The sequence below is a fragment of the Ursus maritimus genome, unplaced genomic scaffold (genome assembly GCF_017311325.1).
Source record: "Ursus maritimus isolate PB19 unplaced genomic scaffold, ASM1731132v1 scaffold_14, whole genome shotgun sequence".
Taxonomy (NCBI): domain Eukaryota; kingdom Metazoa; phylum Chordata; class Mammalia; order Carnivora; family Ursidae; genus Ursus; species Ursus maritimus.
This window is the reverse complement of record NW_024423786.1, coordinates 51,571,580-51,583,261: the sequence shown is the minus strand read 5'-3', so window position 1 is coordinate 51,583,261 and position 11,682 is coordinate 51,571,580. Positions and strand designations below refer to the sequence as shown.

At 61.9% G+C, this 11,682-nt stretch overlaps 1 protein-coding gene across 1 annotated transcript in view; it reads right to left on the bottom strand.

The window, feature by feature from the left end:
• CAMSAP3 (calmodulin regulated spectrin associated protein family member 3) overlaps positions 1-8,609 on the bottom strand; it is a 10,451-nt gene extending 1,842 nt beyond the window's left edge. Inside the window, exons 1-13 of the mRNA XM_040628281.1 lie at positions 8,444-8,609; positions 6,824-7,077; positions 6,406-6,528; positions 6,231-6,326; positions 4,662-4,800; positions 3,975-4,114; positions 3,805-3,898; positions 3,677-3,731; positions 3,440-3,513; positions 3,155-3,224; positions 1,606-3,058; positions 425-564; positions 36-343 (exon numbers count right to left, since the gene is read on the bottom strand). Coding sequence (XP_040484215.1) covers positions 36-343; positions 425-564; positions 1,606-3,058; positions 3,155-3,224; positions 3,440-3,513; positions 3,677-3,731; positions 3,805-3,898; positions 3,975-4,114; positions 4,662-4,800; positions 6,231-6,326; positions 6,406-6,528; positions 6,824-7,077; positions 8,444-8,609 — 3,112 coding nt within the window. The remainder of the gene's footprint in view (positions 1-35; positions 344-424; positions 565-1,605; positions 3,059-3,154; positions 3,225-3,439; positions 3,514-3,676; positions 3,732-3,804; positions 3,899-3,974; positions 4,115-4,661; positions 4,801-6,230; positions 6,327-6,405; positions 6,529-6,823; positions 7,078-8,443) is intronic.
• Positions 8,610-11,682: the final 3,073 nt, after the last annotated feature.

Below are 11,682 nucleotides of genomic sequence, written 5' to 3'. Positions count from 1 at the left end.
CCCCCCGCCCTCCCCCCCCCCCCCCCGGTCCTTACCCAGCAGGCCACGGGCAGGGCTTCGTGCCAGGGCCGAGTCATCACAGCAACCAGAGCGTGGCCGGGGGGCCCTCCGCCCACCCCGGCCTGGCCCCCCGGCCCCCGCAGCCCGTGGCCGCAGCACTTTGTCAAGGTCATCCATCAGCTTCAGCTGGGCCCTGCGTTCATACTCGAGCCGAGTGAAGTCCCCCCGCCTGGGGCCCACCTCTTCCTCAGCTGGGACCCTCGCAGCAGGGGCTGGGGCTGCTGCGGGGGCCACAGGAGCCGGGGGGGCCGGGGGGCCCGCGGTCACCTCCTCCTGGGCCAGCCTGCAGATGAAGTTATCGAGCAGTCAGACAGGTCACAGGTTCACTGGCTGCAGGGATCTGATGGGCAGCACCCAGCCTCACCGTGCGGCCTCTTCCCTCCGCTGCTCCTTCTCAGCCTCCTGCCACTGTTTCCGCCGCCGCGCCTCCTCCGCCCGCCGCTGCTGCCGTTCCAGCAGGCTGGCCCGCTTCTGGGCCATCTCGTCCTCGGGCTTGTCTTCATCCTGGGGGCAGGCACCGAGTCCAGCTGGCCGTCCCTCCCCTAGCACTTCTGTTGACCCCGCCTGCTAACCACTCACCCTCCTTTCCCTTTTGTAATTGGTCTGAAGGCCCTCCGTGGGTTCCTGCTTTATGCATGGCCCTGTGCTGGGTAGCGGGGCAAAACGGGGACCCAGCCAGACTGGGTGCTGTTCACACCAAGTGCTTAACCCAGTGGGGAAGGCGACCTGATAGGTCTGAAGCAGCTACCTGTCTACAGTGTGGGGAGGGACCTATCCTAGTGGCACTAAGCAAGGCTTCCTGGAGGTGGCAGCCCGGAGAAGGACAGGGACTTCACTCGGGAAGGGTGGGATGTGAGGAGAATATTCCAGGTAGAGGGAACAGCCAGTGCAAAAGCCCTGAGGCTAGAACAAACCTAGCGGGCAGGGAATGGGCAGGGAACAGCACGGAGGCCAAGGGGGCTGGGAGGTGGAGCCGGGGAGACCTGCATAGGAAGGGCAGAGGTGAGCAGGGCCCAAAGCCATGGGAAGGACTCCTTTTTTTTCTAAGAGCAAGGGGAGCTCCAGGGTTGAAGAAGGGGACTGACAAGGTCCCATTTACATTAAAAAATATGTATCTCTGGCTGCTCCGTTGAAAATGACCACGGATGGAGGGGGTGGGGGTGGACAGCAGAGGTCAGTCAGCACGTGACGGAGGCGTCCCGGTGAGACCGCTGGCCCAGGCTGGGGATGCTATGAGGACGGAGAACAGTGACACGGAAGAGTGGGAAGGGGAACTGGCAGGGCCGTGATGGGGAGAATGGGAAGGAGAGAACATGAGGGAGGAGATGCCGTGGAAGACCCCAGCCCTGTTTGTCCACCCACTCCTGTCCATCTGTCACCCATCCATCCATCTACCCACCCATCTATCTCCATCTGGCCACACGCACCTTGTCTGCCCACTCCCACCTGGCTATCTACCTCCCTGTTTATCCACCAGTGTCCCCACTCTCTGACCATTGCCCCACCCACCCGGTCCCTTCCCCCACCGCCTTGGCTGACTCGCACCTTATAGAAGAATCCCAGCCCTGCCCGGGGCTCTCCCTCGGAAGATGCCTCTTCCTCCAAGGAATCCTCAGCACCAGGGGGGCTCCCATCTCCCTCGTCTTCGGCTGTGGGCTCTTCCAGGCTGCCCAGCGGGATCTCGATGAGGCCAGGCCGGGCCCCAGGCTCTGGAGGTGACCCCTCCGCCAGGAGGATAGAGGAGCGTGTCTGCACAGGCACCTGGCTTGGCGAGAACTTGCGCAGGTGGGGGAGGCTGTCTACATCGTGGGGAGGTGTGAGCACTCTTGTCAGGGGTGCTAGCCGCAGCTCTGCTGGCCGTGCATGTTTTGGGCTTCGGGGTGTCGGGCTGGGGCCGGGCCCGGGGCTGCGCCGGGCAGCTGGGGCACGCCGAGCAGGGCTGGGAGATGCGGCTTTGGGACCCACTGTGGGACCAGGGATGACCCATGCAGCAGGTGGCGGGGCAGGCCCGGGGGCCTCAGGTGGGGCCAGGAGCCGCTGCTGCTGGTCCGTGAGCCTCTGCATGTCCCGTTGCAGTGAGCTCAGCGCAGCACTTAGCTTGCTGACTGCCCGGTTATAGTCCCCCAGCCCCTCGGGGGGCACCGGGCCCAGTTCGGGTGAGAAGGTTACTGCCTTGGGCCGTGGGGATGGATCACCCTGGCCTTCACCCGCTGGTCGCTCCCCACCAGGGACCGGGCCCGGCTCCGCCTCTGCCTCCCCTCCAGCCTCCCGTGGCTGCACCTGCAGGAAAGCGCTCTTGCCCAGTCGCTGGCGGTGCTTGGCAAAGATGGCCTCGATCCGTCGCTTCTGAGCCTCAATGGCCCGCCGTTTCTCCTCCAGCCGGGCCCCCAGTTCACTCATCTCTGAGCTCAGGGCCTCTGGGGCTGTGGGGGTGGCTGCCGGGGAACCTGCCTCGGCCTCAGCCCTGACCAGCTGCTTCTTGCGTTCCGCAAAGCTGGTCATCTTCACCTCGGAGTTGCTGGCCGCTGGGGACGAAGCTGCCGCCTTCGGGGAGCCCTCAGATAGGGCCGGCGGTTTCGACACCTCCCCTGCCGGGCAGGGAGATGGTTTCAAGGGGCCCTCAGGGTGGGGCACGTAGGTGGGTGCTTTGGTGGGCCCATCGGGCAGTGGCTTTGAGGCCCCCTCAAGTGGGTAGGAGGAAGCCAGCGGCAGTTTGGAGGAGCCCTCAGGGGAGTGGAGGTAGAAGCTGCCGTCGGCAGCGCCATCTGGGAGCAGCCGGGGCTCGGCACTGTGGATGATCTGCAAGGCCTCCTCGATGGTAGGCAGGTCGCCAGGCTCCGGGGATGGCTGGACGGGGGTCCGGGCTGGCGCGGGGCGCGGGGGGCCCAAGCTGTCTGAGCTGACGGAGCGGAGTAGGACGGGGTCTCCCATGACGACATCCACGTCGCTGTCCAGGCCAAAGGGGGTGCTGAACGACACTGCCTGGGAAAGGGGGCGGCTGGGCGGCAGGAGGGAGGGGTCAGCCCCTGGGACAAGCCCCAGACCCACCACTGCCCAGCCTGCTCCACCGGCCAGGCCCTTGAAATGCACTCACCTGAGCTGACGGTTCCAGGCCTTGCCGAGGGCCTCCATGTGGGACATGGACGGGGAGGACTTCAGTGAGCCTGGGAGGGGTGGTAAGTGGTCACTCCGTGGTCACTATGGAGTTGCTGGGGACCCTGGGCGGGGTCTACCAGGGGGTGTCACTGAGGTGGCATTATGTGGACGGATAGCTGGGGGCCACTGGGGTCAGTGAGGGTCACCATGGGGTCATTCGGGTGCCAGAGGGATCGAGTGGAGGGATCGAGTGTTGGGTAGGGGGCTATACTCCCGCCCTCACCTGTGGATCCACGGAGTGGGGACTGGGGGCCGCCGGGTGACAGGAGCGGGTGGCGGAAGTTGAAGACAGGAGAACTGCCAAGAGATGCACGTCAGCCGAGGGACCCCCCCCACCGCCCCACCGCTGCCCACTTCTCCCAGGAGTCGAGCAGAGAGCATCCCCCGGCCCTGGCGCAGCACCCAGCGAGGGGAAGGGCCCACCCTGGCCATGGAGACTCACCCAACAGGCGAACTGTACCTGCAGCCACTGCTGTTCTGAGCGGGAGAGGCCTCCATGGCCCGGGGGGAGGCCGCTGCGGCAGACAGAGCAGGGTCAGGTGGGGCCTGGCCTCCCTACCCCGCCCCACACCCCGGGCCAGGCCTCACCGTGACCGTCAGGCAGCTCTTTGGCCTGCACGAAATCAGGTTTCAGCACCTCAAAGCACATGAACATCTCAGCGAGCAGCACCACCAGGTTGATCTGGAGGCAGAAGGCAGGGTCAGCCACTGGGACCCATGGCCCTGGACGCCTGCCTCGGCCCCCGAGATGACCTTACCTTGAGGGGCGGTGGGACATAGAGCAGGTCCTCGAGGGACAGCGGGCAGCCGCGAGGAAGGCGGGAGGCGCAGAAGTCCTGCACCAGCTGGAGGTTGTAGAGGCTGTCCGCCACAGACATGGGCTCCTTGAGGCACACCTCTGTAGGGACAGGACACCTGGGTCCCCCGCGCTGTGGGAAGGAGGACGGGGCCCTGGGGAAGCAAGGGCCTCCTACGGGCCGGGCCTCGTGTGGGTACTAGGATAGGCTGATCCTCGGGCCTTTGCATCTCTTCCCAACTGCCCGGAGAACTAGTCCCCCAAGAAGTCAACTCAAAAAGCTTTTCCTGACCACCTAGCCCGCCCTGGAGCACCTAACATCCAGACTGTTCTTCTGGATGAACTTATTGTCTTCCTCTCCCAACTAGGATGTCAGCTGCCTGAGGTCAGGAGCATGTCTGTATTATTCTCACTGGATCTCTGGCACCTGAAATGGAATCTGGTGTTCTATAAATATTTGCTGCAGGAATGAATTCTATGAAGCACAGAGAAGTTTAGGCACTTGTGCAAGGTCACACAGCGAACCGGGGGAAAAAAGAGTTCACGCCCCAGTTCTGGAAGGTGCACTCATTATTACTGCCCCACTCTAGGGCAGATGCCTGGGTGCCGAGCTCCCAAGGACAAGTGTGGCCCAGGCCCGCGCACTCACCCTCGAGTCGCAAGAGCTGGGGACAATAGCAGTGGATTGTGGCAGCCAGTGCAGCCCCACTTGCCAGATCCTGGAGCGTGGTCACATTTGGAAAGCAGGGGGCACGTCGGGCCACAGCTCGGTCCTTGCGGTATCGGATCTGTGGGTGGGAGCCGAGTTAGGTCAGAGGGTCAGGCTGGCCCCAAGTCAGCGGTCATGCAGGTTGGGTGGGGAGGCCTGGGGTTTCCGCCATGAGGGGGCGTGAAGCTGGGGGTCCCAGAGCCAGAGTGGGGCCAGCCTGGAGCGGGGGAAGGGCAGCAGCAAGAGGCAAAGGAAGTGTCTGCGAGCAGCCAGGCCAGCAGCAAGGGCTGGGGCAGGACTCCTGGGACCCCGGGGCGGGGGATACATTACCATGGGGGGTTTGTTCCCCGACTCCTTCAAACAGAAGGCAATTGCGTGCTGGGGGGAGAGGAGCAGCCGTCAGCGGGGCGGGAGGGGTGCTGACTTGCTGGGCCCCCAAGCACACCTCCAGGGGAGGGGGAGATAGCCCTGACCCTGTCATAAGCCTTGGCCATCCAGCTCCGACTGCACTCTGGCCAGCTTTGGGGACCCCAGCTCCTCCCAGCCTGGAGGGATCCCACAGAGCAGCCTCCCATGCAGGGAATCTCCCCCCCAACAAAAGACCCAGGCCCCAGCTTGGGGAGGGGATGCAGAGGAAGCAGGTAGGCAGAAGGAGAGGAACCCCCAACCCAGGTCCGAGAGCGGAAGGGGGCCCCAGGGTGAGCAAAGGCAGGGACCCCTTCCAGCCCAATGCCTTCCACTGCAGGGGACACTTGCCCCTTGTTGTGCTTCAGGGATGGACACCCCCCCCAACCAAAGCTGGGACTTGTCCTTAGGGAAACTGGGGTCTTGGGAAGGTTCTTCTGCCTTCTTCTGGGTTTGGGGGTCTTCCTCTTGGCTAAGGGGGGGGGGTCTTCTCCATGTGCACTGCCACTGGGGTCAGGATCCATATGTCTGATGGGCGAGGGTCCTCCCTTCAGAAGTGCCGGAAGTCTCCCAGCTCTCAGACGGACAAGCCAAGGAGCTGTGCTCTCTTGATCACTGGGAGGGGAGGTGCACCCCCTGAATGGTAACTGGGGAGGGGTCTGCCGGTCAGTTAACAGCAGGGATTCCTCTCTTCTGAGTCTACAAAGGGCTTCTCTCTGTCCCCCAGGGCTGGGGTCCCACGTCTTTTGCTCACAGCTGGGAAGTAGGAGAAGGAGCAGACAGGCAGGCAGAACAGACACATAGAGAGACAAAGCGACAAGCAAGGCAGGCAGACGGGGCGGAGAAACAGCCCCACTTACAGGAACCAGCTTCCAGTACCAGCGTGTGGGGCACTGATGCCAGAGAGGCAGAGGGGAGAGCAGCAGGAGAGGCACAGGGGAGAAGGCAGAGAGAGAGAGTCACCTCCAGCACCTCCACCCCAGTGCACGAACGGCCTTGAGAGAGAGAGTCACCTCCAGCACCCCCACCCCAGTGCACGAACTGCCCACCCATTCCTTCCAACTGTCCTTGCGTCCTTCCATTCGTCCATTGCCCTAGCCTCACCGAGGGCTGTGCTGGGGCCACCCCGTCTGCAGGGGCCACAGGAGAGGCTCTCTGGGCAGCTTCCTGCTCCGTCTTCTCCTGCAGCCGCCGGATGGTCTGGGGAGCAGGGAGAAGTCAGAGCTCTGGTCACTGGGCAATCCTGGGCCCCAGCCCGCGCCAGCCTAACCCCACCTACCGTGTCCACCCAGAAAAGGAGCTTGTGCTCCAAGCTGGCCAGGGCCAAAGGACCGGGCAGTGTCTTCGTCCACTCGAAGGCGAAGGCAACCATAAGGGCGTCAATGACAGCTAGATGGGCTCCCTGTGGAGGTAAGGGCTGAAGGGTGAGACCAGGGGGAAGGATGGGCGCTCCCCTCGCCTCCGCCTCCGAGGGAGAAGAGGAAGAACCTCAAGGTGGGGGGCGGGGCTTGAAATAGGAGGGGCTTTGGGGATGGGCCAGGATTAGTGGGTGGGGCTTCAGGGAATGAGCCAGGATAGGGGTCCTGGAAGAACCACTACCGGTCGGCCATAAACCATGTCCTCAAGGGCCAGAGCAGCGCTTCTGGGGAGGAGCCAGGCCTGGTGGGCGGCGCCTGGAAGACCGGGGCGGGGCCTACCATGAGGATGGGCTGGTGCCTCAGGTCGGCCTCCTGCACGGGGCGCTCGGGCAGCGCGGGCACTGTGCCCCTCCGCGCCAGCAGGGCCAGCAACGCCGAGGGGCTGGGGGGGGTCTCGAGCTGCGGCAGCGCCTGGCGCCAGGCCCGGCAGTAGAGCTCGGCCGAGAGCAGCAGCCGCGTCACCGGGGGCTTCACGTGCTCCTGCGCGTACTGGTCGGTGTAGAAGGGCTCCCACAGCTCCGAGGGCACGTGCTCTGTGGGGCGAGGCGGGTGACGGTAGGTCAGGGCCCAGGCATGCGTAGGGAGGCCGGCACCGGGACGGGAGGCTGGGGGACCTGGGAGGAGGCACGCCGCGCAGGCGTGCAGTTCAGTTCGCCAGAGGAAGGGGCTCCAGGTGGAGGGGCCCAGGCCAGCAGGGGCCAGGAGTTGGGAGGGCACAGTGCCTCAGGGGGAGGAGGCAGCGTGGGGGCGGGGCCTTGGCCTGCGAAGGGGCTTGTTGGGAGGTGGGTGGTCTTGGGAGGCCCTCAAAGAACAATCACAGTGAACATGGCTTAATCGATCTCCCTGGCTGGCCGGCAAACCCGGGAGGCAGCAGCCAGGGCACAACAGGTAACTCCGGAAACAGAGGCACAGGACAGGAAAGCAACCTGCCTAAGGCCACACAGCTGGGCAAGGCTGGCACTGGGATTCAAACCCAGGCCTCCGGCAGACTCCACACCCTCGCTCAGCATGGAGGCTGGGGTGGGGTGAGCTGTGGGGTGGAGGGCTGGCTGCAGGGCACGGAATGGGGAGGTGGCCAGACTGCAGACATTCTGGGGGGGGGGGGAGTGGTCTGTACCTGGTGACTGAAGGGTGGAGGCAGGGGAGAGAGAGGGAGGCGTCCAGGCCCCACCGGGTGTGACGGGAAAGATGGGGGAAAGGGAGGTGGCTGAGCTGGGGGTACAGGAGGGGCAGCAGGTGAGGTGGCAGAGGCTGAATGTGAGGGGCTGGGCCTTAGGAGAGAGGGGAGGTCACCTTGCAGACCGGCCACAAAACCCTTGCCGACGCTGACTGAGACACTGACTGAGACGGGCAGGGTAGGAAGAGGCTGGAGGAAGCCCCATGCGGAGGGGTGGGTGGTGGAGCCCCAAGCGGACCCAAGGGTGGGGAGGAGAAAGACCAGAATAAGGCACCAGGAAGATTCCCTGGGGAGGTCTAGGAGGAGGTGACTGAGGCCAGCATGGGGAGCCTGCCCTCGTGGGGATCTTCCAGGGAGGCCCCAACTCTTAATTCCAATCCGAACAGTTGTTTTGTCTACTGGGGTTCTGTGTGTCTGAAAGAATGGGGCGCAGGATTCTACTGCTTAAAAACGTATAACATCCCTGACCTCCCTCAGGTGCTTGTCTTCACAGCCATGCTCCCCAGAGACCCCCTGCCCTCACCTACCAGGACCCAGGCATTCTTCCCTTCAGTCCCTCCCTGCCCCAGCTCCTCTCCACCCCCTAAAATCACACTTGACCTTCCCACTTAATGCTCCACTCCTGTGGAGAGCTGTGCCCGCTCTCTGCCCCTCTCAGCACGGCTCCTTCAAAGAACAGAGTTCTCCAGGCTCTGCTTCCTTCCACCGGACCCCACCCCAACCTCCCTGATTCGATTCCTGCCCTCCCAGCTCCCAGTCTCCCCAAGGCCAGCAGCGGCCCTCCAACGCACAGTTGTGGGCCTTGTGGGCCATCTCTTGCCTGGGCGCTCTGCCCAGCACCTCCTTGTTCCGGAAACCTTCCTCCCCCAGCATCTCCCAGCTTCCCATCTTTTTCTCTGTCCCACCACTCAAGCCAGGCCTCCTCCCCACATGCCCCGTCAATGCCAGGTTCCTGACACTCGGTCAGAACAGCCCTGTAAATGGATACATACTCCACCCCACCCCCACCCCAGTGATGGCTTCCCTGGCCATCTGAGCACGGCCACCTGCTGCAGCCCAGGCCTTGTGTCCCACTGCCCTCTGGGCATTTCCCATGATGCTCAGTACCTTGCTCCAAACCTGCTCCTCTCTGAAATTGCAGTGAGAAATCACCGTACCTTCCCCCACCCCTCCAACACCTCATGTCCTCGGGTTTCCACCTCCTGGCATCTCCCCAACCCAAACCCTGCTCCCTATCTCCCCAGCCCCTGCTCATTTCCTGCTTCCACTGGCAAAATTAAACAAGTTTCTTTCTGGGGCACTTGGGTGGCTCAGTCAGTTAAGCGTCTGCCTTCGGCTCAGGTCATGATCCTGGGGTCCTGGGATTGAGTTCCACGTCAGGCTTCCTACTCAGAGGGGAGTCTGCTTCTCCCTCCCTCTCTCTCTCTCCCTCTGCCCCTCCCCACTGCTCATCCTCTCTCTCTCTCTCAAATAAATAAATAAAATCTTTAAAAAAAAATGAAAGAAAAAAAAATTTCTTTCTTGCAGGACTTGTCAGGGCCTTCAAGATGAAAACTGTGAGCTAGGGCTCCCAACGGCTAATGTTGATCAAGCATTCCCTCCGTACCTGTGTGTGTGCCTACACCTCAACTCTATTGGCATCTGGGTCTGGACAATTCTCTGTGTTCAGCAGGGGGTGGGGTAGGCAGTCCGCACTTTGTAAGATGATCAGCAGAGTCCCTGGTCTCTACTCACTAGATGCCAGGACCACCCTCCCCCTAAGCAGTAACAACCACAAATGTCTCCAGACACTGTCAGAGGTCTCCTAAGAGGCAGAACCACCCCCCGGGGTAGAGAGCTCTCTACGGAAAATGTTCATTAGCCATTTGCCATAGAGTAATGCTGTCCCAGAGAAACGCAGCCCACGTATATAGTTTTAACCTTGTAGCTGCCCCATCAAAAAAGTAGAAACCAGTAACCTTAGTAATATATTTAACCCCATACATATCTGATACTATCATTTCGACATGTAATTCACATAAAGACATCGTGAGATATTTCACTTGTTTTTTTATACGAAGTCTTCAGAAGCCACGGAGTGGTTCATCTACGTTTACAGCGCGTCAGGACTAAGATCAGCCCCGCGGGGCTGCGGCCACCGTCCTGGGACCGCGCAGGGCTACGGCTCGGCTGGCATTTACTTAGACTGAGGCCACCTTGCACGCGTTTGCTCGTGGTGTCATCCTTGGGACACTTACTCTGAGCCCCATTGTACAGATGAGAAAACTGAGGCCCAGAGAGCAGAGAGAACTCGCCCAAGATCACACAGCTAATAAACGGCCAGCTGACGTGAACGCAGTTGCCCTACAGGTCACACTGATGCTCTGGTATAAGGGACTTCGTGTGCTGTTTCCCAAACTTGCACAGAGATGGCACCCTTCCTTATCTTCGAGCCGGAGTCCCATGGAACCCACCTGCCTGCATTCCTGCCCAGCCTCCTCACACCTGCGCCTCTGGCCCACCGCAGCTACGGGCTCCCCGGGGCAACTGCCTATCCCATCTCATTCTGTCGGGTCCTCAAACATGCTCCATGGCTCCCCAGTGCCCTCAGATCCCCACCCCACCCCTTGAGAGGCCCTCCCCAGTCCCACCAGCCTCTCTCATCGCCCACCTCCCCCAGCCACCCCCCCACCCTCCGGACCTTCAGTCTCCTCTCAGAACTCCCTGTTGGTCCAAACCCTAGGCCTTTTCACATGAGGTCTCCTCCCCCTGGGAAACTCCTATGCATCCTTTAAGGTTTGAACCCTCCCTCCTCTGGGGAGACTTCCCTTCTCCTTCCCTCCCTGGCTGAGTTCAGGGATTTCCTCCCCCAGCCCCACGGCCACCTCTGCAACCCAGACCCTATCGCTCTAAGCCCAATGATCTGGTTCCCTGTCCCCTGTCCCAACTCCACCCCCCCACCCCCCCCACCCCCCGTCACCCAACAGGCATTGATGAGTCCCAGAGTTCATGAATCAAGCGGAGCTCTGTTCCCCACTTCCCTCTCTGGGCCTGGCCTCCCACCTTCCTCAGCCCCGTCTTACAGAGCAGGAGGACGGGACGAGGACTGAACAAGACCCTCAAAGAGGATGCCGCACAGGGCAGGGATCTGGGTCAGTGAGAACAGAACTGGGGGAGTCAGGGCATCTCCTTAGGAGACCTCACTTTCCTTTCTGTGAAATGGGGTGGTAATTTCTGCTCCATGATGATATTAATATTACTAATAAAAATACCACTGCTGATCACAGCAGCAGTGACAGGGAGCAGCCGTCTAGAATGTACAATATGCCAGACGCAGCACAAGGATACCTGAGGTCTGCCGCCAGCAACCTTGTGAAGAGGGTATTGGGATCCCCATCACCCAAGCACTGCCCTGGCACTTAGTGGGTGCCCCCCAGACATTTGCAAAATGGCTAAGTGAATAAATGCCCTCTTTTTCCAGAGGGGGAAACAGCAGCTTTAGAGAACTGGGATAATTTGTCCATAACCTGGTGGAGCTGGGACTCAAACCCAGTTCTAATTCCCAAAGTTGAGTCTTCTAGGGCCACGTAACCTGGGACAGGAGAGCCTGGGGCAGACCTGGGTCTCTCCCTGCCAGCCTCCTTTCTTCCTCAAGCAGATCCTCGGGGAAAGGCAGGCCCCAGAGTGGGCCCAGCATGGGAGGGTGCTGGGAGAAAGACACAGGCTTGGGCGGACCCAGGAGATGGGCAGCTGTCCCCGAGCCCCACACCCAGAACAGGTTGATCTGGGAAGGCCACTGAAGGGGGGATGGGCTGTGCCCAGCTGGTGCCAAGACCGGTGGGCAGGCCGGTGGGAGAGCAGGGCGTCCCGGCAGGACTCCGCGGAAGGCCCAGACCTTAATTAACCCCGGCTGCCCTGTAACAGGCCCTGGCTCCCAGCTCTGGCCCGAGTGGTGGGGCTGCCCTAGGGCCCTGACTTGGCC